The sequence below is a fragment of the Artemia sp. Qi Xiang Cuo genome, chromosome 18, assembly GCF_049724085.1.
Source record: "Artemia sp. Qi Xiang Cuo chromosome 18, ASM4972408v1, whole genome shotgun sequence".
Taxonomy (NCBI): Eukaryota; Metazoa; Arthropoda; class Branchiopoda; order Anostraca; family Artemiidae; genus Artemia; species Artemia sp. Qi Xiang Cuo.
The window spans coordinates 20,985,288-21,011,644 of record NC_142811.1 but is presented as its reverse complement, the minus strand read 5'-3'; the positions used below and the strand labels follow the sequence as shown (position 1 = coordinate 21,011,644).

Here is a 26,357-nt window from a genome sequence, read left to right as displayed (position 1 = left end):
GAATTATTTACATAAAACGACGTAAATTATGGTGCGCAGTAAGACCTGCAGACAACGACAGCTTTCCCGCAAGCACAGTCACTTTTTCCCATAAATCAGGGAGGCCGAATCACGATATTAGATGCTGGTTCCGGAACCACGGAGGGAGGCACAAAAGGTACCGAGAAAATTTAAAATAATAAGTCCGGATAGAATTCAGATCTTCAGGCTTCAGAATTGGAAGAAAACCAGAAAAAAAAAAGAATAGAATTATTGCAAAATGAAGAATATAATTTCCAACGTGCGGTTCTTTTTTACCTCCCTCAATTTGCAGAAATTTTTTAATATCCTATCTGATTTTTTTTTTTTTTTTTGCATTAGAAACTGTCAGAGCCCGAAGTGTTTTGAGATTATTAGTAAGACCAAGCCACCAAAAATAAGAGACCCAGGAAATAGAGAAAAAACCACAGTTAAGAGGGAAACTCGCACTCGAACTAAATGAAGTATATTCGCACTTATCAACGTTCAACATAAGCCCAATCCGTCTGAACTAGTCTGAGATCCAGCTGAAAGAATGTGAGAGTCCAGCCCTAGAACGACTGACAAGGAGAATATCGTCCGCATAAGCAAGATACGAGACATCAATTCCATCAGAAATGAAAGTCGAAGGCAAGGATGAATGGATAGGAGCAATACATAACTTAAAAATAGCTGAAGGAAGCACACCACCTTGACGGACCCCACGCTGAAGAAACACCTTTGAATCAGAAACTACTCCATTACATTTTACCCGAATAAGAGTTAGAATACGAATACCGTAACAAAACAACAATAGAAAGGTTAATATTGTTAGAAAAAAGGGAATAGAGTGCATGTGAGTGGACTATACTATCGAACGCTTTTGAAAGATCAAGTGTAAAGATATGAAGGAGATATGGATTATTAGCAGAGTGCAACAGAAGGGAAGAGAGAACACTATGTGCATTCTGAGATCCAAGCCTATTTTGAAAGCAAATCTGGTGTTCACCAAAGTCAGCACTTTTTGAAATAAAAAAGAGACGAATATATTCAAAAATTTTGCTAAGATTGCATGAAACAGTATTTGGTCGATAAGAAGTACACTCTGACAAAGTCTTTGCATGGTTCAAAACCAAAACGACTGTGACAAAGAGAAAACTATTGGGAAGCATAGAAGCAGATAAACAAATCTGAAATAGTAGCTGAAGGTGATCTATTAAAGTTGGACAAACTACTTTTAAATGATAAGACAAAATTCCGTCTTGATCAACAGAGCTAGATTGCATGTTCTTAATAGCTTAACCAATATAAACAGTAGAAACTGGTAATACATTACTCTGAGAAATATGATTAGGCAACCACAACTCGAGAAAGTTACTGAAAAGCTTTTCAACTTCACGGTTCACATTGCTAAAAACATCATTATAATATAACATCCAAGTTTGAACTGCTATAGGACTTGCAGAAAACTCCCTACTAAGCTTATCCATATTCATAACATGAGACCACTCCTTTCTCGACGCAGGAAGATCAAAAACAGATACCCTAGACTGCCTTAAACGTTTTTTATAAGCATGCTTGTTACTTTGCTTCAGATCGAAGAAAAATCCTCGATTTGGCCCACCGCAAGACATCCATATTCTTAGCCAAAACTTAGCTTTATTCTGTACAACTTTTAACTCTGGGTCCAAAACCCATTCTGGTTTTCTATTTTTAACTTTAATCTTTTCTAGAGGAACGGCAGTCACCTCTGCTTGTTTTAAGCACCAAATTATTTTATCATAATAGTCATTTAGAGACTACTTATCATTTGAGAAACGGTCAGTAACTTGAAGCAATTGGTAAGGAACTTTTATAGAACCCAATAAAGCGGACAACGTAGTAATATAAAGGGCAAAATTAGCTCTACTCCAGTTATTCCTGTAAAACCACTTAGAACTTTGTGTAAATCTTAGCTCTGTTAATACCTCAAGACCATGAATTTCTAAGTTTTTTCTTTTGTTTTTCAATCATATAAGGTTTTTATCGTAGTACAAAGTTTCGTCAGTGTTGCCACACTGAACGGTAAAAACAAATAAGCAAACTAATTAGATAAATCTGACAACGCTGGATTTCGTACGTCAAAATTCAAGGTTCCAACGATATCTACATCTTTAAAGGAAAGCTATACTTTTTTAACCTTTTAGGTGCTATGTATTTTAGGCTTATTGTGTGCTAGTTTTTCACCGACGTTCCCTTTAATTAAATTCATGACCTCTTACCACCGAAAATCGTGTAACTTCGTACGAACGTCTTTCTCATTAAGAACTAGACCTGGTTTTCCCAGTCCGTGGTTGGGTTAAGCCTGCTTGTTGACTTTGAGTTAATAAAACATTTTCTGTCCCCGAGACCCATTTCATATTCATTACTGGAAAACTTGATGTTCTAAGAATTGACTTCCCTAGTATTTCCTAATTTTTTGGTATATATGGTGTTGAGACAGTTTCAAAAAAAATATCCGATTCCACTTTCACTGTCCTTGGTATTTCAGCCATACCAAAAACTGACCATATTAACAATCTCTTTAATTAAATTTAGAAGGGTAAAAACAGCTTAGTTACCTAATTTTAAGCATTTTTTTTCCCACTTCAAAATGAAATGATATTTCTATTTTTTTAATGTTATTTCATTTTTTTTATCTTTAAAAAACGAAAAATAGATTACGATTTCACTTGGCTGATTTCCAGAAAACATAAATAAGAGTTTTAATAAACGGTGAAGTATTATACATTTGACCCCATTATTAGTACAATATTTTTTTTTCATTTGGTTTAGACGAATCTTTTTTTTTTCGAAAATTTGTTTCAAAAATTAAAAAGACGAAAAACTAGTGGCTAATCTATCAATCACAACTATTAAATATTGCAATGGTTAAAATAGAAGAGAAAGTCTGCCTTACCCCAACAATACGGTTTATCGAACAGAAATTTCTTTCTAACAGAATATATAAGAAAATATTATATCTAACGGTAATAGAACAGAAAGCCTACCTTATCCCTACAATCTGGTCGATCTAACGGAAATTTTTCAAGAACTTTTTGAAGTAGCTTAATAGCTAAAAGAAATTCATGCTCAAAATCAGACTGTAGTAAACAAACGGCAATCCAAAACAGTTGGGCCAAGATAGTCAGTTTGTCTTCTTGAGAGGTTACATCTCCAATCCCTTTTAAAGAAGAAGCTGATCTAGAGCGAAATAAATTTCCATTCCCAAGTCTTCGTGGGTCACAGTCAGTGCTACTTCTGTTCCTTCCAAATTCTGAAAGAAAAATCAAAATTTTAACTGTCACCTGTCAGTTGTCAACTGCCACCGAAATTCTGCCGACTGAAGGGGATTCAGTCAGTCCGTGATCGAGTTTTTCTGGAGATATAGCTTGTTTGTTTTTTATTTTATAAATTAGAATACATTTAAACGCTTCTTTTAAGCTTCTTTTCTAAACCTACCAGCTCTTTTCAGTGATTCAGTTTTGGTTAGTTTACTTGAAAATGGACGAGAGAGAAACAAAGATTGCAAGATTGTCATTTTTTAGGAACACAAATGAAAGAAGGGCTTCAAATTAGGTTATGCATAGGTTGAGATAATAACATGAAGGTAGAACAAAACTTTTAGATAAAGGATAAGGAAAACTCTAGAGTAAAAGTAATTGTCCTGCTTCAGTAGACAGAACCAAACAAGTATTATTAATTGCGACACAGACTTCAAATAAGCCCAAAATTGTAATCATTATTTGCATAGTCAAATCTCCATGAAACTACTATAAACAGTTTTGTTTACTTAAATACAGGGGCGAATCTCCAGTATTTTTATTGGGTAGGGGGGGACAAGAGGGGTCCATATCTGGATAGTCAAAGGGCATGGGATGTATAATATTTTTTCTCCACATTATTGGGGGGGGGGGCAACTGCCCCCTTGCCACTCTCAAACGACGCCCCTGTTCAAATAGACGTTTGATAAGTATAAAAATTTTACTATCTTTGTAAAGCTGCCGCAAGGAAATTCTAATTTTCACATATTTCAAGCTTCTTGAATTCATTTAAATGAATATACTTCGACTAGGGTCGAAGATCAATCCTAGGGTCGAAGGATAGATCTTAACAGTCTTTGAACAGTTAAGATCTATCCATTCTTTTAAAAAGGATTAATCCCAGTTTTGAACCAGTTGTCGGTAAAGGATTTTATTCTGATTTAATTAGACACTGAATTCTTTCAGTAGTTACGAAATAGTGAGAGCACTTTTACGTCTTATAAACTATTAAAATATTTATTCAGTATCTGTAACTTAGTGGAATGTTTGACGTCACTGGATAAATTGAATTGACTGGAGTTTCTGTCCAATGCATTAATTGAACTTTTGGCTTTCTTAAATTGAGATAATTTCATACGATATCCAAGTGCGGTATGACAGTTTGGCAATAATAAAGATTACAGTGAAAGAAAAGAGAAGGAAGGGAAGAGAAAAAGAAGAAAGAAGGGGGAAAAAGGAAAAAAATGAAGTCGGGAGATCTGGCTTTCGCTCGGTTACCTGGATTTCTATAGTGGCCAATAAGGATACTTAGTGTTCTTAGTCCCGAAAAGAAATTTCTAGTGATCAAGTACGGGGATCGTAAAACAGCAACTGTTACGATTGAAAATATGATGAAATTTGAAACTAACAAACAGGCATGCGGTGCTAGTAAACATGCATCCATCAAAAAAGTAATGGCTGACCTGAATAAAAATCCAAACTCTTACATGGAAACTGCTGCTAGCCTTGGAATTGAGAAGGAACTGCGGCTTGAGATTTCTGAACTCAGAGCGGAGATTTCGCAGGCTAATGACTCAATTAGGGATATTGCTAAGAAAAATATAGCAGAGTAGCTCGGTAAGGTCAAACTCTCACAAGATGACCTTGAGAAAATAACACAAACTGTTTATTCATCCGTTATGTTGGAACTTAAAAGTATGGAGTCTAAAGTCGATTTCTTAGCACAAGCATTGTCAAACCTGTAGTATGACTTCGATGAAATGCAACAAGGTAGTAAGTCTTCCTACGTAGTTATTTACCACCTACCTGGTCTGAATGAAACAACAAGGCATCCCATAAATAATGTGTTAGACTTAATAACAAACAAACTAGGTCTACGATCGGTGTCCGAGTCTAACATTGTGGATGTTAATATTTTGGGACAGTAGTAGAACCCCCCCCCCCCCAGTTGAAGTCGGATTTAAAAGCCCAACAGTTGCAAGGGAAGTATTCAAAATCGGAGCAAGCTAAGGTGGATTAGGAATTTATGTGCGGAATGATATTTCTGTAACTGTAGAAGATACTTTAGGTGTCTGGGTTGAAGGTTGGTTTGAGTCTTTTGTTGTTAATGTAAAAAAGTATGATGTTGAAATTTTGATTGCTATTATTTACAGGACACCTAGTTCTAACCCCACGGAAACGTCTCAGCATTTTGAGAGTCTTTGTCAGAATTTAGGGTCGCGTAAAAAGTCGTGTATGCTAATGGGAGATTTCAACCATAATTTATTGGAGCTAGGAAATAATATGAATGCGGGCTTTTAACAACTATGCTATCATTTAGTTTTTTCCCGTCGATTAACATCCCCAGAAGAATTATATAACACAGATATTTGTGACCGGCTGAAATCATCAAATGTGCTAATTGCGCTAGGTTCAGATCATCTCCATGCATTTGTAACAGTTTTATTTAGCGGTTTATCACCACATCCAAATGACCAGCATAAAATTGAAGAGAAAATATTTGTTTTCAATGAACCAAATTTAAATAAATTAAAAGATCCTTTAAGAAAACAAGAATGGAGCGATGTTTTGAGTCAGAATGACCCTGAAATAGGTTATGTTTAATTTTCTGATAAGATTCGTGAAGCAATTCACAAGTGTTGTAAGATTGAAGGACCACATGAGAATAGATCGAAAAATAATTTTAAACCTCCGTGGTTAACAAAGGAATTACAAAACATGATACAATTAAGAAACAAGCTTTACAGTAGAATGTCGAAGAAACCGTCGAATGAAAATCTAAATATTTATGTTAGTTATCAAAATGTTGTTAATAAGAAAAAACCGAGATGCCAAGAAGAATTATTCTTTTAATGCCTTTGAACTTGCAAAGAATGATATATCTTCAACATGGAAAATTATTAATCGAATTTTGAGGCCAAATGAACATAATGAGGTATTGAGATCTCTAAGGAAATAGTTAACATGAATTGGGAAATAATAGGAAATTATCGATATATTGCTGATAGTTTTTGTAAATATTTTACTGAAATTAGTCAAAATATTCCATCACTATTTGATAATGATATTGACATAGAAGACGGAAGTAAAATTTCTTCAAATTTTGATAATGATGGAAGCATTTTGTTTTTGAACCGGTTTCCACAAATGATTTGGAGGAGATATTGAATTCTTTGGGACTATCAGAGGCTCCTGGAATTGATCACATGTCGAAACGGGTTCTAAAACATGTTTTGCCGGTGATATCTCATATTTTGATTTTCTTTAATCAGTTTGTCTTTTCAAAAGGGAATTGTTCCAAAAGGTCTAAAGAAAAGCCGTAATATACCTTTATACAAGTATGGAAATAAGGAAAAAATAAATAATTACCGCCCTATTTCAATTTTACCAGTAATTTCGAAGATTTTTGAAAAAATAATGCATGATAAAATAATTAAATTTGCGGAAGAAAATAAAATAATACCACCTAGCTAATATGGATTTTGGAAAGGACAGTCGACAGATCACGCGATTACCCATTTTATTTGTAAAGTGAAAGATTTTCTAGATGCGGGTTTTTATACCTCAGCTTTATTTATTGACATGTCGAAAGCATTTGATACAATAAACCATAATCTTTTAGTTAGAAAGTTAGAAAGCTAGAATCTTTTAGTTAGAAAGTTAATCTTTTAGTTAGAAAGTTAAAGAATTATAAATTTCCACCGTGGATTGTTAGTTGGATTGAGTCATATCTATCAGATAGGTCACAGGTCGTTATAGTTGGACCAAAAAGATCACGAGATCACCTAATAACTTGTGGAACTCCACAGGGGCCAATTTTATGGCCACTCCTTTACCTCATTTATACCGGGGATATAGGAAATTTGATGAAAGATTGTTTGACAGTACCATTTGCAGATAATACAGTTTTATTGTTCCTAGCTTTAAGTATTGAAATCCTTTTTAAGATCATGTAGAGTGCGTTGAAGGATCTTATAAAATATACGAGTAGTATTCCTTTATTGATTAATATTAAAAAGACGATTTATATAATTTTTTCTTTTATTACAAATGCAAACACTAAACTATCTTTAACAGCTGATGGATATCTATTATGTAGGGTCCAAAAATTTAAATATTTAGGCGTAATCATTGATGAATTATTGTCAATGAAAGAACAATTAAATTCAATATCTATAAAACATTGCAAGAGGAGCTAGGATTTTGTATAGACTTAAAAATTTCCTTCCACAAAAAGTTTTGCGAACCCTTTATTTTACTCTTGTTTATCCTTATATGCATTATAGTTGTTACGTTTGGGCTAATTCTTTTTCTTATAATTTAAAGAGAATTCAAATCTTACAAAATAGAGCTATAAAGTCAATTTATTTTAATAGACTTAATACTAAAGAAGTTTTTCTTAAATCTCAGTTGCTAACAGTGAGACAAATTTGTCAGCTCCAAACTGCTGTTTTCATGTAAAAATACTTAAATAATCTAGCACCCACAGGACTAACACAACTTGTACTTTGTCATTAATCGTCTTATTATCATGCTTATCCAACGTCGTCATCTACACGTTTTTCTCTTATCTCGGATATTTGTCACACGTAAAGAGCAGCTTTTTCTATCATATACGTTGGAGTAAAATTATGAACAGTATTCCACTAGAAATAAAAGATTCAGTTTCAGTTCTGTCATTTGAATATAGTTATACGAAACATATTCTTTCTACTAGTACAAATAAATAGTTTTTAGGAGGAATCTCTTTTTTATGTAGTGTACAGTGCCTTTTTTTTTTCTTCAAAGTTTGTTTGTTTTTCCATTTTCAAATCTTCAATAAATAGTTATATTATTTTCATTAATATTCGAGTTCTACAAGAACTACATTTAAACCCTAGAGATCATTGATCAGTCTTTTTTTTTCTTTTTTTTCAAAGTTTGTTTGTTTGTCAATTTGTTGTTTTTCAATAATTAGTAATATTATTTTTATGAATATTAGATTTATCCAGGGACTACTCTTAGGCCCTAGTAATCATTGATCAGTCCCTGGAGTTGTGTTTTATTTGTGTGTTTATATTGAATAAAGTCAAAGTTCAAAGTTCCTAGAGATTTTGAAAAATGCCTTATTTGGTAATTTCATTGAAAAAAAACTAATGCCCTCCCCTGGACTTTTTTTGTTTTCACCGAAAATGAAATTGAAAAAAAAAAATCACTGTAACCTCTCCGTATTCTCGTAAATTGGCGCTCCTGACTTTAATATCATATAATATATTAGTGATTAAGGATATTATTTTATTATTAGTTCCAGTTAGTGGCCTGAATAATATATAATGTATAAGAAATAATGAATTAAGGTTGGGTCTAAGAGTATAAGAAATAAGAGTTGCTCTGGTATTGTGGGTTTCTGCTTCACCATAATCTCAATTCCCCGTCACTTCCTGGGAACGAAAACTCTACCAACTTGTTCTACCTTCTGGTGAGTGTGTTTGGGAGTGCTTTTGGGGGGAGGATAAACATGCGTTTTGAGCTTCTTAGAATGTATTGTCCAAATGTGATTATAAGTTCAATACTAACTACAATTGCTTTATGCTGTTTTAGATCCGTGAAAAAGGGAAAAAAAGAATCCGTTGTGCAGCAGTAAACTGGCTCCAGTTTGTTCTACCTTCTGGTGAGTGTGTTTAGGGGTGCGTTCGCGGGGAGGACAACTTACACACGCTTAGCTAAACAGATGATCCAAACATCTGCCACGAGTTATATGCCGTTAAGTACCTATATATCTGAAATGACCATTAGGATCTCTCCATCCATGACACACACACATAGACGACACACACAGAGAGACGTCAAAACACAACTGAATTTTCCTGTCTAAGACAACTTACCCCGTCTATCTACAGCAGGTGACCCAACTATCCGCCGTGAGTTATATGCCACTGAGTAACTAGTAGACCTAAAATGACCATTTGGATCCCTCCATCCATTGTAAAGTTTTCCAGCAACTCCTGAATAACCTTTTTTGGGACCAATGGCTTCTTTGTGCAGATTTGGAGTTGATTTGAATATATCACGAGCTAAGTCGATAGGCCTAAAAATTGATAAATCAATTAATAAATGATAATAAATTAAAATAGATAACTTGGATGGGGACAAATTATAAAAGATACAAACAGTAAAAAATTAATAAGAGTAAGAAGCATACGAATTAAAAAACGTTTTGTTTCTTCTCTAGCGGATAAAAGGAATAAATCTTCAAATTTCCGCAACAGTTATGTTTTTTTGCTTCAGAATCTACACTAGATCTGGGACTGGAAATTATTTTTTAAACGAGGCACTCAGCTAATATTATCCTAATCATTTTACGATACTGGGTTTAAATTTTTTGATGCATTCCTCATCCGCAGTATATGGATCAGCAGTGGTGCCAATTCACGAGAATTTAGCGGGACAAAATATATATTCCAAAACCTAGAGAGGGGGAGGGGGGTGTTGTTAAAAAAAATACCAAATATATATTTTTCAACGAAAATAACCCCCAAAAAGATACTTTTCAAGATCTAGGGGGAACTAAGAGTCTGGGAGAGCAAGTGCCCTTCCCCAACTGACACAACTACGGATCAAATGGTTACTTTCATACAATTTACGGGTTATCTATTATCAAAAAATAGACACCTGACAATCTCTTAGCTAATGTTTCAAACTACTAAATGAATGCCCCGAATACAGGATTGTGGCTTTTATAATAGGTTTTTCTTATATTTTATTTTTTTAATCTACTGTATTACAAGAAATGAACAGTTTACAATATTGAACCCAGGATCTTGAATCGGAAGAGAGAGGTGTAGAAGAAAGAGAAAAAGAGAAAGAGAAAGAGAGACAGAGAGAGAGAGAGAGAAAGAGAGAGAGAGAGAGAGAGAGAGAGAGAGAGAGAGAGAGAGAGAGAGAGAGAGACAGAGAGAGAGAGAGAGAGAGAGAGAGAGAGAGAGAGAGAGAGAGAGAGAGAGTAACGCATAATATAAAAATGAAATCTTGCCTAAAGTCTGTATCCAATGAATCAACGGCTGATTCTAGGGTAAGTATAAGCTCAGTCACATATCCTTGCATATCTTCGCCTTGTTCAGCAACAGTTTCTACCAGACGTGATAAAATGTCTGATATCATACGTAAGCTCACGGGGATTCGCAAGGCCCGAAAAACCTGAAAAATGTTCCAGTATTTAAATAGGTTCTATTGGTATCGAAAGAAATACGGCAATCAATATTTATAAATGCAAATGTGGGATACAGAACACAGAGATCAAGCTTTAAGAGGAAGGATGGTCAGTTTAGTTTAAAAACTTTTTTTTACCCTATATTTTCTCGGGAAGCTTTGCTCCTGTCTTTGGACCCCCCCCCCCCTCCCTCCCTCCTCCAATAAGCTTGTGGATATGCACAACCAGCAATACAAATGAAAACTGGGTAGCATGCAACCATCATTGCGGTCCGAATTCAACCCCCTGATAGCGTGTAACATGATTTGGAACAACTCCCAGAGTCTGCACAAAGTTACCACTCGTTTGGCATCTTGAAAAAGAATATCAAAGAAATTCTAGTTAATAACTGAGTTTTTTTTTCCGGAAGTTGTTGTCTCTGTGTTGAGTTTGAATGTTAATTGAGTATGAGTTATTTCAGTTTTAATGATTTTTTGGTTTGAAGTCCTATTTGAAGTCTTATTTGAAGTATTTGAAGTCCAAAATCCAGTCAAGCTTGTGATTTTGGGGTTTTGTGAGGTGGGAGATTGGATTTTCTTTTTCGGCCATGGAGCCTTACGGGGCAGACTATGTTAAAGTTGTTTTGTTGTAAATTTATTGTCAAATAAACGAACTCTAAGCTAATTTTGATGTTAAACAGAAAGTACAATTGTGTTCACAATAAGACAATTTCCACTTTTTTAATGATCTTAAACTTCTTCCCATTTTTGTTCTTCAACTCAAGCTAAGTCGAGCGTGAGTTATATGCCACTGAGTAATTATAGATCTGAAATTGCCATTAGGATCTCTCCATCCATTAAAACACAACTGAATTTTTCTGTCTAAGACAACTTAACACGCCTATTTACAGCATGTGACCCAACTATCCGCCGTGACTTATATGCCACTGAGTAACTAGTAGATCCAAAATGACGATTTGGATGGAAAAATTTGTCAAACGACAAAATTTTGTATTACAGCTTCAATGCCTGGTATTTAACTCTTCATATGTTTCCCAGAATCATCGAATTTTAGGGTACCGTTTTTCCGCCGTCTTTGCACTTTTTTTTTTTTTTTTTTTTTTTTTTTTTTTTTTTTTTTTTTTTTTTTTTTTTTTTTACTAAAAGTTTAGCCCTGTTCGTATCAAAATGACAAAAAGAATTGAATGACAAAGTGTTCAAAATGAGGATAACCTGAACTTTCTCTAGTGTGGCTTTAGTTCGACTAAGAATTACGGTAAGCATAATACAGTTGGCTGAAAAGTTTTAAATTACTAGAAAACAGATCATTTGGCCATTGCAGACACATAAGGAAAATTGAATATTTCACAAACGAAAAACGTTTGATGGGATATAATTTTTGACGTTTCGTTATCTGGCAGCACTGTTTTGTACTTTTTTTTTACTTTTCTTCTTTCATATTATGTTTACCAATATTTCCCTTCACTATCGGTAACTTTAATTTTATGATTGTTGCTATAACTATTATTATCATATATATGAAATGCTTGAATTTACGGTGCAAAGCCTTGATAATTAATTTTTGTGGGGTCGTTGGATTTGGACGAGATTAAGCCGCTGAATTCAAGATTTATATTAATAATACACAGAATTAGTTTCTGTGGTCAACTATAAGCAGTTATGCAAGTTAACAGCACACGCCAAATTTGGAATCAAAGAAACGTGGGTGAAAAAAGAACCACAGAAATAGGCTAATAATATGTGGCACGAACAGCTTAAGAAGGCGTAGCTTTCCTTTTAAGGTGTAGTTGTCTTCGGGAATCAACATATTGCTAATGTTTGAATCTTCACTGACGAAAAGCGTTGTCAAATTTAACTAATTAATTTATTTCTTCTCCCGATTTGGCGTGACAACGCTGGCAAAAGGCGGCGCTGCACTAAAAACTTCTCACTTTTAAAATAGCCAAATAAAAATCTTGTGGTTTTCAAATATGATTTTAAAGATGGGTCCAGGGATTAAAAATGTATTTTATTATGTTCGTGGTCGTTTAGAACATATGAATGAGTCAAAAACTGAAGCAGGTTTGGAACAAATTTAAAATGAAAAGTACATTAAAGGATTAGTATTATACATTATAAAAGCATTAAAAGAAACTGAGAATGAAAATTTATAAGTAGGTCTAATAAAAAGGTACTGTATTTTTACTTACAGTGACTGCCAATCACATTCAACGAAAACTGAGCCTGTTCTTCATCCAGTAATATAGTATGGGGTTTTAAATCACCGGCCAATATTTTCAAGATTACAATAATTCATAATTTAATATTTCTATCAATGATATATAAAGGTAGGTGCGTTTAAGTGTGAAAATTTGAAAATATGATTAACAAAAAGGTATTGTAATGTTTACATGCTGTGACCTCACAGCACAATGTCACAGCACACTGACGACAAAATAAAGGTAATGAAAACTGAGCCGGTTCTTCATCCAGCCTCATAGCATGGGGGTTTGTGAATCACCGGCCAATACTTTTAAATATTACAATAATTCATGGTTTTAATATTCCCATTAACGATACATAAAAATAAATGTGCTTCTAAGCACGAAAATTATAAAATCAGCCTAACAAAAAGTTATAGTATTGTTTACCTGTAGTGGCCACAAAGGCACAATGACACAGCACACTGACGACAAGGATAAATTTTATGAAAACTAAGCCCGTTCTTCATTCAATAATATAACATGGGATTGTGAATCACCGGTCAATATTTTAAAACATTATCATAACTCATAGTTTTAATATTTATATCAATGATATACAAAAAATGTTTGTTAAATCATGAAAATTTATACAGACCTATCAATATAGGCCTACATTCTATTTATACAGGCCTAAAAAATAACGTCACATTGTTACCTGTAGTGACCTCCCAGCATAATGTCGTGAAGGTGACGACAAAGCCAAATTCAACGAAAATTGAGCCCATCTCTCTTCTAATATAGTATGGGGCTGTGAGTCACTAAAAACCCGAGCTATGTTCTGGACAAATGATTCCAGTTGCTTAGAGGACTGAATGCTCCATGTTTTTGATGTCGTATCTTCATAGTTCCAGAAGGGTTGACCCGCTCTAAAATTAGTCACGTTTAATAAAATTGCAAAAATAAAAGGAAGAGACTACGCCTACTACGCGAATAAAAGGAGTTATCTCTAGGCGAAATAGTCCAAATTCACCTTTAAAGTATAAAGGAGGGGGGAAAAGCTAAAAATTCATTATGCAATAATTCTGCAGAAATAAAAAAAAGTTACTACGATTATGCTACTATCACCAAAACAGCTGCCTCTAGTCTCTCTTGAGGTAAATGGGATAGTCAAATATGGAAAAACAAAAGCTGTTAGTTGCTCCTAGGAAATTATTACCTGCTGAAGATACCCAGTATATTGTAACAATTTCAATAAAAAGGGAAAGAAAAAGCGTCGAAGGCCAATAGTAAAAAGAGTATACAAAGTTCAATATTGCATCTTTATATAACTATAACAAGGCACCTTCGACGCACATTGAAAACAAAAACAACAAGAAACTAAAGCTTGGAACAATAACGAAAAAAGGAGCTATTCGGCTAACATTTTCTTTCGGCATAGTCCATCAGTTTAGCTTAAGGTCTTTTATTGGCAACTTAGTGTAATCACTTATTATTGAAGACTGGTCTTACCACATTGCTGTCTTTTAAACCAATAGATGGCAGAAGGCCTTCTTGTAACAGAATTTGCGCCATTACAATGGCTTCTTAATTGTTTTAAACTTAAAAAAGATTATTAGATTTTTTTTTATTTAGCTGTGCTAGATCTGAGCAAAAGACCTTAAATATGTTTAGGACACAAAAGTACGCAGTTCTCTGCAATTATTTAGGCTAAAAGCAGGCCGTGCGGCCCCAGGAGGGACAACCCACGAGGAGTGATGTTAAGACCCAAAAACTGTAGGAAGTGAGGTTATTAGTTGGGTCAGTAAAGAATCAGTAGTGAAGAATCAAACGTAAGTGCTGCTGACCAGTGTAGTTACCTACCAAACATTTTTTTTTGGGGGGGGGGGGAAGAAAGAGATTTTACCAACTGGCTGGCCATTTTTACAGACTGTTTTTTGTCAATATAATTAGCATAATGTCCGTTTCGAATATAATACAGAAATTCACTGCACGAGCCGATAAAACCGCTGCATTTACCAACTGAGAAAGACAAGCCGAGGTAAAACGAAACAAACAAATTGAAAATGATAGTGATGATGATTGGGTTTTGGATTTTGATAAGGATAAGGTCATCAATCCTACTATACCTTTGAAAATCAAAAACCTGGACTAGATAAATTGTTGGAAGAAAAAGAAGGTTTGTCCCAGCACCTGAACAATTAAAAGAAACAAAGATTCGGCAATATGTCTTTCATAATGGCAAAAGACAAGCTGAAGCAAAAGAAGAAGTTTTATCCCACCACTAGGTCCAATAAAAACGTAATTTTACGTTTTTGGCACCACTTCTAATTTAAGGTCCATTTGGACGTCATGACATCAAGAAAAGACCCAAATTGTCTGCGTTTAAAAAACAAACGACAGTGAGAATTCATATAGAGAAGCCTACCCCGTGCCGGGGCCCAGCGACTCTCCTGCTACTATAAATAAATAAATAAATATATATATATATATATATATATATATATATATATATATATATATATATATATATATATATATATATATATATATATATATATATATATATATATATATATATATATATATATATAATATATATATATATATATATATATATATATATATAGTGGAAGTATTATTTCCACTTTAAGGCATTACTCCCTATTTTCAGGGAACAGAAGGCCTCTAAATTGAAACCTATAAAATTCAAAAAAGGAAATTTACCGATTAGGCTTCTGAACGGCTCAATTATGAGAAGAATAGCTGAGAACAGGCTAGTTCACGGTTGGACTTGGTGAACCAAAAATGCAGCATAATCTAGAATTTTTATTATTAAAAGTTTGCGCTACAACTTCTACTTTGGGGCCTAAAAACAAATAAATGCCTAAGGGAAAAAACAAAGCTAACTTAGGGAGCTTATCTTTTAAAGCAAACATACTTAGATGAGATGAAGTTGACGAGCGACTTAATCACTTCAGTTAACCGTTTTTGAAGCCCTTCACCAACGGCCGCAGCACGTTCGTCTGCCTTCTTCTCGTCTGATTGACCTTCGTCAGTCTCAATTGCTGGTATGGTGAGTGGGACTGCTTCACATATAACTTCACTGACATCACGAGTAGAATCTGGAATTGTACGTTCAATTTAGGAACAAACAGGCACTTGACCATAGTAGTTCTTACGGTAAACGGAATGCACATAGTGTTGTTAAGTATAGGCGAAATTATGTAAAATGAAAAATATTTTACTAATTTGATTTTGAACTAAAATTTTAGAAATGTTTAAGACCTCAGTCATGGCTAGCTTCTCCTATAGTCTAGGATGTAGATACACCTCTCAAAAGTGACCAATAGATGAAGATTTACAAGATGAATGTTTTCCACTTTTGAATTTAAATTATAAATAATTAAATAATAGCCATTCACAACTGTCAAGATCACAGTGTGAGTCTTCTAATCAACATAGGAAGGCATATTTCACAAACGATGTTTGTTTTACATTAATATCAACTCATTCTTGAAAGAATGTACAAAATACGCTCTTTTACGTTAGGCACGACGCAATGGAAAACATATTATATAAGAAAACAAACGAATAGAAAAGATGGTAAAAAGTGTAAAAAGTTTTAACTCACTATCCTTGTTTATAGAATTGACATAATGAAATGAAAGAAAAACACATAATGAAAGAAAAACACCAACTACAAACTGCAAAAAAAAAATCAAATAAAAAAAAATGCCATCATTAGATAGAACGGAGTTTACTGTAAAAATGACTTTCATATTTAAAAAATCTAGCGGTTTTTAGTCAATCTTAATGGTACTGAATCTACGAATATCCATCAATTAGCTAAGTTAATGTTTATGTATTAGAAAGAGGAGGGAAAGGGGTAAAAAATACACCCTCATAAAAAATATACATAACAAAGAGAAAACGAAATACTTAGCCCGAGTAGCAAAGACCCAATTTTAGTAATAGCCGACAATGATGCAAGGGTACACCCTAATTCAAGTGCATGTTTGTGTCGTATGCTCAAAGAAAGCTGTTTCTTTGAGAAAGCTTATTTGCTGAACTCTTCCTTTTCTAAAGAAAATTAACGTACTATTAGGTTTATGTCTCTTTTTTCTCTCTTGTTTTACTTTTTTATTATTTTTCACTTTTTTTTCAAATTTCGAAAATCATTTAATAATAACGACAAAATATAATAGTTTGTTTCTTTACTATATAATTAGCTAAACCAAAATCAATATTTCGTACAATAAAATTCTAAATTGTGAATTTTACCCCCTGTGAAGATCATACTTCACAGAATCATTTCTGTAGTATGATTGCTTAGGTTTTACTGGGAAACCGACGCTTCTACAAACCATGACGATGAGTAGAAACATCTGCCTCTGAGGAGGAAGCAGACCGGCTCTGGCGTATGGCAAAACCTGGTCACAGGACCGTTCCAGGCTGTTTTTTTAATGGCTGGGATGAGTGTTTATTTTGCAGAACCGTCCAAGCCAAATGGTTAGTACGCTAGAATTGAAATCTTTTGTCCGTGAGGACAGAGGGTTCGAATCCAGGCGTCGCTTGTTATTTGGTTTGGAACGGGGGTCAGTGGCGAGACTCTTTAAGCTCAGCAAGAGTCGACCCAGCTCTAAATGGGTACCATAAGAATTCTGGGGAAGGTAAACATGAAGGGTTTCTTCATTGTAGATCAATGGAATGGAGATCAGCTCCACCGGTAGGGACTGTAAAGCACAATGCCATATTAGGTAACGTATTATTTAGATTTTCTGCATATATAGAAAAACAAATACCTAAAAAGTCGAATTCGACAGCTGTGGAAGATGGGACGACAAGCTTCAAGCCCAATCCAGCTGCTCTGTTCCTTAATAAAATCTTTCCAAGTGAGGTATAGTCGTTATGGCCTGTGAGCACCAAGAGCAAGCTAATGAGTAAATTTCGACAGTGATCAGATATTATGGCCCTTGAGTTGTCCAGTCCCAAGATGGACATGTGCAATATCAACGGAAGGTGGGCAGCCCAGTCAACACACTCTAATCCATCGACGACCAAATCATTAATAAATAAAAGGGCCAAATTGTACCTAAAAGAAAAATTATAATAAATTTTTATGAATTATTATAAAAAATACCATAAAAAATTAGTATGACTAACAAATTATTATAACATTATAAGAATAAATTATTATTTAAAAAAATACGATTTCTGTGAGCCTATAACTAAAAATAATAATTTCCTATAATGCTATTCCTATCATTCATAATTTGTTATATTATTTTTATTGTCAATAATAATGTCCTAGTAAATTCTAATCCATTGACAGCCTCATAAATAAACGAGTTAAATTGTACCTAAAAGAATAATTATATTATAAAATTAACTCCTGTACCAATAGTCTAAAACAAGCAAAATTATCACATTTTAGACAGGGCTACCATTCTCAACCCCCATACTACGTATAATACAATGTATTCTGCCATTAATATATAATTAATTTCCAAAAAATTTCATTATTTTATACCAAACACAAAAAAAAAGACTTGAATTAAGAAAACTTGAATGAAGACGATGAGAAATCGTGATTTGCCAGTCAGTTCATAACTTGTTTTTTTTTGTGTGATTAATTTGATAGACACCAATAACAATTTACTTTAGCCCCCTACATCAGCTTCATTCTTCAATAGACAAGCTATTTCTAACATGACAACAATTAGAAATCACTAACCGCGTCAGACGTATCTTAAGCACTTTTTTTTCCTAAATTTGCACACCAGATGCTATTAAGTATCTGATTTACCACTGGTTTTTTACATCAATTCATCACGAGATTTTAGTTGACAGTTGAATTCTTTTTTTCTTTTTTGAATGACCCAACGGAGAAACCTTTAGGGAAAACATCCCCTGGAGGTCGTTCCAAATCGAAGTGCAAAGTCAAACGCAGCTGTTCATCAAGTACTCTGTTTTTGCGTGTAAACCTTAAGATAACTGGAACGAGCTGTATGCCTTCTATCCTTATCGGTTGGATAATGGAGGGAAGGGTAATAAGAGTAAGCTCTTCTGAAAGAGTTTGATTTTAGCACTAGTAGAAAACAGCCACTACATCAAACCTTTCACAAACAGACTGGAAAGCTTCATAGGTGACCAGTGAATCTACTTTTGATCTTTTAAAGATGTGCCAATAACGTTTTCGGAGCACCAGCATACAGCTGGCATCCATATTCAGCGATAGGTCTGATGCAAGACTTGTAAATAGGGATGATCAAACTGGATGGCAGAATGTTTTTGCAGCAAAGAGTAAACCCCGTCTTCAGGGGGCTCTCACCCCATCAAGATGGGTTTTCTAAAAGAGATCTGTGGAGAAGTGAATCCCTAGAAGACGAAGCGAGTCAACTCTTTTTATGGCTTCATTCGTCAAAATGAAGCTCAGGTGTACGCGCTGCACTTTCGATCAGGATATCAACAGCTCCTTTGTTTTCGACGTATTGAACTTGACCATGCATACTTATCGAATATTTTTAAATTATTAAAAGTTTTTTTGTAGGTGGTAGGAGGCTTGGACTGGGACATCGTATTTTGGGCTTTGTGTGTCGTCGGCAAAGGGATGCAAAGGGCTTGCAAGGTTGTGTCCCATGTCATTATGTAGACAAAGAAAACGATAGGTCCCAAGATGCTACCCCGGGTAACACCTACATTTATTAAATATTCACGAAGAATCCATCGAAATCAACCTGCAGAGTACTTTTGCCAAACCTCTATAGACTCCATGAACATAGGATTTCTTTAGTAGGACACGATGTTTTATTCTATCAAAAGCTTTAGCAATGTGGATGAGAATAACCTGGTGTATATTTCTTCTAGAAGTTCTATCCACTCCTAGTACTAAGTTAGTAGGTAGTCAAGCGCTAAATATTTGTGCCGGAATACATATTGATGGTTTGGCAGTCACATAAAAGGTCCTTTTACTACCGGTATTGATAAAGTGTATGATTCGAAACGCACGTAACATACGTAACGCAAGTAGTATGCATAAAATGCGCACATAATAGCAACAGATAACGGCAAAAAGACACACTGCCTTTCCATAATACAAATTACAAACGGTAAAACAACGAGGAACTATTTTAAGACAGTGAAAAAAAATTTAAAAATAAATATTTCGGCTCTATATCTGAGAGCCGTCCTCAGCAAAGCACAGATAAGTATAAAATAAGAGTAATATAAGAATATATTATATAAAACATAATAAATAATATATAATATAATTATAATATATTAAATTATAATATATAATAATACTATAATATATAATATTATTATAATTGATAATATTATAATATATAATGAATAGTATATAATAATATATAATATAATTATAAACAATAATATAGTAATATAAACATAAATAAGACTTACAATAAATGTGTGACCATTTAAAAATATTGAAACAGTCTTAGCATCATCACTTAAAGGGAGTTCAACCAGGACTGAGAAAAAAACATGAAACAAGACAACTTATTCAGATAAAAACAAATCAAGAGCAAGTTTTTAATGCAATCCTTGTTTTTTTGGCAACTAGCCTAAAATATTTTTTTTAAACACGTTTATTGGTATAACAATTGGTTATGCGATGTAACATGTTGAATCATTTCTAAGGCAATTGTTTCATATAATTTACAAAGACTAGTGTAATCATCACATTGAAGTGATGGTGACGGAATCACCTCCATTTCCTACATCCTTTGTAATGTATGGATAAAATAAGTTCTTATTTTAAACTACATCCCTAAAGGTCCAATTCAAAGGAAGCCCAAGCGATCACTGAAAAAACACGTTAGGATTAGTATGGAAAATGGTTTTGAATTTCCTGTATTAACAAGCATACCTTTGAAACACCATTACAGGCTGTGAACTATCCGGCAAAAAGTCAGTCAGTTGACCATAATAGCCACCGTATTCCGGCATTGCAACTGGTCGAGGCTGAGAAACATCAAAGCATTCTGCTTCCGCATTTTGAGCACGCATCACAACCACAGACTCGTCAACACTGACTAGCTAAAATATAAAAAATCCTTAGTAAATTTGCTTGACTGAATCCTTACCTAAACACCTTAAAAATCCTGGACTAAAATATTTAAAAATCCTAAATCCTTTACTGAAATCCTTAAAAATATTTGACTAAAATTCATAAAATCAGTAACAAATTTTAGAGCCCAATAAAAATGAATCAAGGCCTAATTCGAATGCTCCCTCTTCTAATCTTTCTAGGCTGCGGAAAGACACTACTTCCGCTTTTCTCCACGTTTCACGAGAAAAACAATGCTTATAATTCATTTTTTTTTTCCCAAAAGGTAGGTATGAAATTAGGTTCAATAAGACTGAACTTATAATTGAATAGAAAATAAGAAACTTAGATTAGAAACTTAGAATAAGGAATTAACTTGGCATAAGAAAGAACAGGAAATATTTAAAAACCACATTGCAAAAGACCTTTCAATTGAAACCCCAATTTTCACTGGCTATACAATTGCCTTAAATATTGGTAGCATTTTTAGCGTCAGTTTGGCAATTCACATTCAAGATAAGTTTGAACTAAATAACCAATGAATTAAAGGTAGCGATATTTTGAAAAACCTTACATTTTCGTGAATTTACAGTAATTTCTATCAATATCAGCATTCAGCTTATAAGTTCACTTATATTAAATAAATTTTATATTTTTTAAGTTTATATTATGTAAATAATTTGTGATTATCATAACGGTTTAATTTGTTCAATTTAGATGACTTTAAATTATCTAACTATTTTTTAAATTTATATTTTTGTCAGGATCAATATTAGATCTATAACTTTTTAATTAGCAGTAGTCAGTATAGCTTATTTTCGGATATTTCAATGCTCTTTTAAAAATGTACGAACTTTTGACCCTGACAACAAACACCTAATTTTAACCTGATTGCCCCATTACAAGAGGATTAAGAGGATTCGTTGTTTTTTTTTGGGGGGGGGGGAACTGAAAAATGATCCTTTATTTAAATTTTCAAGGGATGTAGAATTTTTAATAGCAACTAAATACGAATTTATTTAATTCAATTAAACAAATTAAAAATAAAAACAAACAAACTACAATCAAAACAAGTAAATACGAATTTATTTAAATCAATTAGACAAATCAAATCATTTAATAAAAACAAAAAAACCTAGAATCAATACAACCGTCCATAACGTTTAACAGCTGGATCGCTCCACTACCAATTCCTTTAGCGATAAATTTACCTCAATCCCAACCCCTCGGCCACGACTATGCAGGACAAGACGGAAAATCCATAAAAAATAAGCTACAAGTTGGTCTTAGTACTCCAATTTTACAAGTAACTCCAATAAATTTTGGAGCTAGAAATTGATTTGTATTGGGTACTCATACTTCGTGATATTAATTGATTAAATTGATATTTATACCAATTATGACAGGGGCAACTGAAATGTAGTTTTTTCAAAACTAAGATAAGCCTGCATGATTCAAGCATCCACAGAAACGCGTCAGTTTTCTTTATATCTTTACGTTTATGGTACTATATGGCTCGTTTTTTTTGTCTCCACGTCTCCTCCCTTGAAACACGGAGCATGAAGGTCCCTTGCCTATTTTCTTCCCCCAGCACTCAAAAATTTTCAAGTCAATTCCCCCACCTGTTGCTCGCGAGACGTCACAGATATGCCATTTTGATAACCTGGGATAAAGTTTCTTTTGGTTTGCCTCTGCCCCACCTTCCAAGTCAAAGTTATGCAGATACAATATTTTGATGGCCTGGATACACATAGCTTTAGGATAAACAAGCCTGCATAATTCAAGCATCCACTGAAACGCGTCAGTTTTCTTTATTATATCTTTACCTTTATGGTACTATATGGCTCATTTTTCAGTTTTCCCTGTAATTTCTATTTGATTTGAAAAAATTGGCTCCAACTTTGCTCTCCCCCTCAAGGATTTTGACGAAATTACGCCACTGGTGTTAATGCCACTGCTGCTGCCAATGCCACTGCTGATCATGATACAGCATATTTTGTCATTTTGCTGCTCTTCCGGTATTTTTTGGTTTCCAGTTCTTTTGAATATTTTTAATAGCAACTAAATACGAATTTATTTAATTCAATTAAACAAATCAAATCATTAAATAAAAACAAAAAACCTAGAATCAAAACAACTAAATACAAATTTATTTAAATCACTTAAACAAATCAAATCATTAAATAAAAACAAAGAACCTAGAATCAAAACAACTAAATACAAATTTATTTAAATCACTTAAACAAATCAAATCATTAAATAAAAACAAAGAACCTAGAATCAAAACAACTAAATACAAATTTATTTTCGAATTTTAATTCGAATCAATCAATAAAAACAAAAAACCTAGAATCAATATAACCGTCCATAACGTTTAACAACTGGATTGCTCTACTACCAATTCCTTCAGCGATACATTTACCTTAATTCCAACCCCTCGGCCACGACTATGAAGGACAAGACGGAAATCCATAAGAAATAAGTTATAAGTTGGTCTTAGTACTCCAATTTTATAAGTAATTCCAATAAATTTTGGAGTTAGAGATTGATTTGAAATGGGTACTCATACTTCGTCATATTAATTGATTAAATCTATATTAATATCAATTATGAAAGGGGTAACTGCCCCTTCCAGACACCAGTTTGCCCCCCCCCCCCAGCTGAAATGTAGTTTTTTCAAAAATATTGTCAAAACTAAGATAAGCCTGTATGATTCAAGCATCAACAGAAACGCGTCAGTTTTCTTTATTATATCTTTACCTTTATGGCACTATATGGCTCATTTTTAGTTTGCACTGTAATTTCCATTTGATTTGGGAAAATTGGCTTAAACTTTGTTCCTTCCCCCCCCCCCTCAAGGATTTTGACGAAATTACGCCACTGATCATGATACAGCATATTTTGTAATTTTGCTGCTCTTCCGGTATTTTTAGGTTTCCAGTTCTTTTGACCTAATTGCTGTAATCTCAAGAAAAGGGATATTAAGAGACCTCAAAGGGTAAACGATGTTTGTTTGTTTGTCCTCTTATCATACAGATGAGAAAAACGTAGGCTTTATACCAGCGTCGAAAGGGGTAACAACAGAAATAGAAATAACAGAAAATATTTAAATACCATATTACCAAAGACCTATCAATTGAACCCCCAAGTTTCAGTGGCTATACAATTGCGTTAAGCAATGGTAAAAATTTTTACATTAATTTGACAATTATCGTTCAAGATATGCTTTTGAGTCTAGTGACTGACCAATATTAACCACTTTGTTTTGGCCTATCTTCAGAAGGTGGCACTGTCCGAACGTGTTAAAATGTTTATCCTTTAGTGGTGTCAATTGGGGAAAGGAGGCAGAAAAGTACCCTCCCCCCTAGATCACAAAACAAATACCGTGTAAATAAGTAACTAACCCCCCTTTTAGGTATATTTGCTCAACGTTAATCTAATTGATTATTATATGTTCACTAGGAAAAACCTATAATTGTTGCCCCCCCCCCTTCTGCTACATTTTCGTGAATTGACGCAACTGCGTCCTTTCAACTTTTACCAGTTTTATTGGTAAAATTAAAGTGAAGTCCCCAATTTCAGACTTGTTTCATTAAGTTCTCAATTTCAAACCAACTGGATTTTTTTCAATTTATTACCCGTTTGAAATTAGCAAAAGGTTACATAATTGTTTCTTTTTACAAAACACAATAAATAAGCTTGATTTTATTATTTGATATTATTTTTTTGCAGGCGTAATTGCCACATTACCCAATAAAGCATTAATAAAAAGAAACAAAAATACTGATACACGGCTATTAGCCATTTTATTCACATTCCAAGTGGCATTACATTTTAAGTAGTGTATTTGTGCAATAGTTCTTGGGCTTTTAATACTCTGCCCGTCTCTTTTATGTGCAAGTGACGCAAGCAACGACCATGGTTGTTAACAAAGCAAGTACAATCTATTACCTTTCGTTGAAAATATGGCAGAGCTTCTTCGACTGGAGCCGGCGTAACCGGAGTTGAACGCGCACGATCACTTCTTGGTGATGATTTGCCTTCTTTTGTCGATGAAGCATACAGTGATGACTGGCCACTAGCTAAACTGGTAAGATATGTAATCGTTGATTTCACTGTGCCACTCTCAATTGTAAAACTGCAAAACGGATCCCTATTATTTCATATTGGTTTATTTTACATGATTCATTTCATGTTTATTTCATGTTTCATGTGATTTAAAAGATCACATGCAAATAATGTGGAAACTTAACTACTAGCAGATAAGTTGGTTTTAAAATACTATTTAATAAATATTATTTATTATTCATATTATTTTTATAAGTAATGATAAATATTAGATATCTTTTAATTTATGGAGTAAAAGGCGCACTAACAGGCCAAACCACACGGGCACGAGAGCCACAAATAGTAAAGACTTCTTGTAAAGTACATAATCAACTTTTAGGGTCGCTGGCTTGGCGAAGCCATGTTTGTAATACACTTACAGAAATACGATACACTGATACACACAAAATATACACTTTGTAATGCACTTATAAACACAATAGTTCACAAGGAATATACTTCCTTAATGGCCCGCAATAACAAAAAACGAAAGAAGAAAAAAGACCAAGAGAAAAATGAAGTAAATTGGGACAAACAGTGAGCTAATGGACAGCAAAGAACGTGTCCAAGGTAGCTACTCTTCTCACCGTCACTCCTCTGAAAATCGTTCAGTTTTACGGCACACAGTTTTGGTTGTAAACTCAAAACCAAAGACTATGAGAAGCAACTGATGTGCCAAAACCAAATATGGCAGCTTTTGAGCAAAAGCCACTGAAGCAACCATGAGCATAACTTGGTCAAGTTAGTGCCAAAATGACAATGAACGAGTTTAAAGAACAAACGTTGTGAGTAAAATGTTGCTACAAAATCGGCAAACTTTTAAAGGAGGCATTTTAGATACTTAGTCAAGTCACAGGGCTTTGAGTAGTTTAGGCCTTTTGAGCACGGTCGATTATTGGTCGGTGGTCGGTGACGAATTATGACGAATTATTGACAAATTATGACGAATAATAAGATTATTGGTCGGTGACGAATCAAAGCCTGGACAACCTACCGCACATCAACGAATGATGACCATGCCGAGAAAGTTCATGCTGTGATTCGTGGAGATCGTCGTTCTACTGTTTGAAAAGTTGCTGCGGACGTGGGCATGAGCGCAAGATAATACTACGAATTATGAAAGAGAAAAATGACATGTAAGTCACTTGAGATGATCGATGTGTATGTGTTAAGTCACTAACAAAGTTCATGCCCTGTTTGTTGACACTTGATCTGAAAGGTTTCAAGGAACTGCTTGCCGTGACAAATAGCATTGAAGCCTTGCTTAGGAACATTTTGATATACTAGACTTAAAACAAAGTCTAAAGGACTTTATTTCTAGCACATAAAAGAGATTCAGGAAGGTGTAACTAGAGATATTTGAGCAAGTCTAGAAAATGCGCTGCAATAGGCTTCCCAAAATTATTAGAAACCGTTAAAACAGAGTATATCCAGAAGAGGAAAAACCACCTGAATTATTATATATTTTAAATTATTTAATTTATTTATTTAAAATAATTATTGTTAATATAAATTTAAGTTTATCAATTC

At 33.9% G+C, this 26,357-nt stretch overlaps 1 protein-coding gene and 1 non-coding gene across 2 annotated transcripts in view; one reads left to right on the top strand and one right to left on the bottom strand.

The window, feature by feature from the left end:
• fry (microtubule binding protein furry) overlaps positions 1-26,357 on the bottom strand; it is a 303,691-nt gene that overhangs the window by 104,164 nt on the left and 173,170 nt on the right. Inside the window, exons 25-32 of the mRNA XM_089104145.1 lie at positions 24,672-24,858; positions 20,541-20,710; positions 17,452-17,741; positions 15,588-15,771; positions 13,365-13,575; positions 10,291-10,454; positions 9,143-9,345; positions 3,027-3,292 (exon numbers count right to left, since the gene is read on the bottom strand). Of these exons, the coding sequence (XP_088960271.1) occupies positions 3,027-3,292; positions 9,143-9,345; positions 10,291-10,454; positions 13,365-13,575; positions 15,588-15,771; positions 17,452-17,741; positions 20,541-20,710; positions 24,672-24,858 (1,675 nt within the window). The remainder of the gene's footprint in view (positions 1-3,026; positions 3,293-9,142; positions 9,346-10,290; positions 10,455-13,364; positions 13,576-15,587; positions 15,772-17,451; positions 17,742-20,540; positions 20,711-24,671; positions 24,859-26,357) is intronic.
• LOC148941315 (small nucleolar RNA U3) lies at positions 16,939-17,146 on the top strand. The gene has a single exon (XR_016143327.1). It is a non-coding gene; the product is annotated as a small nucleolar RNA U3 (small nucleolar RNA).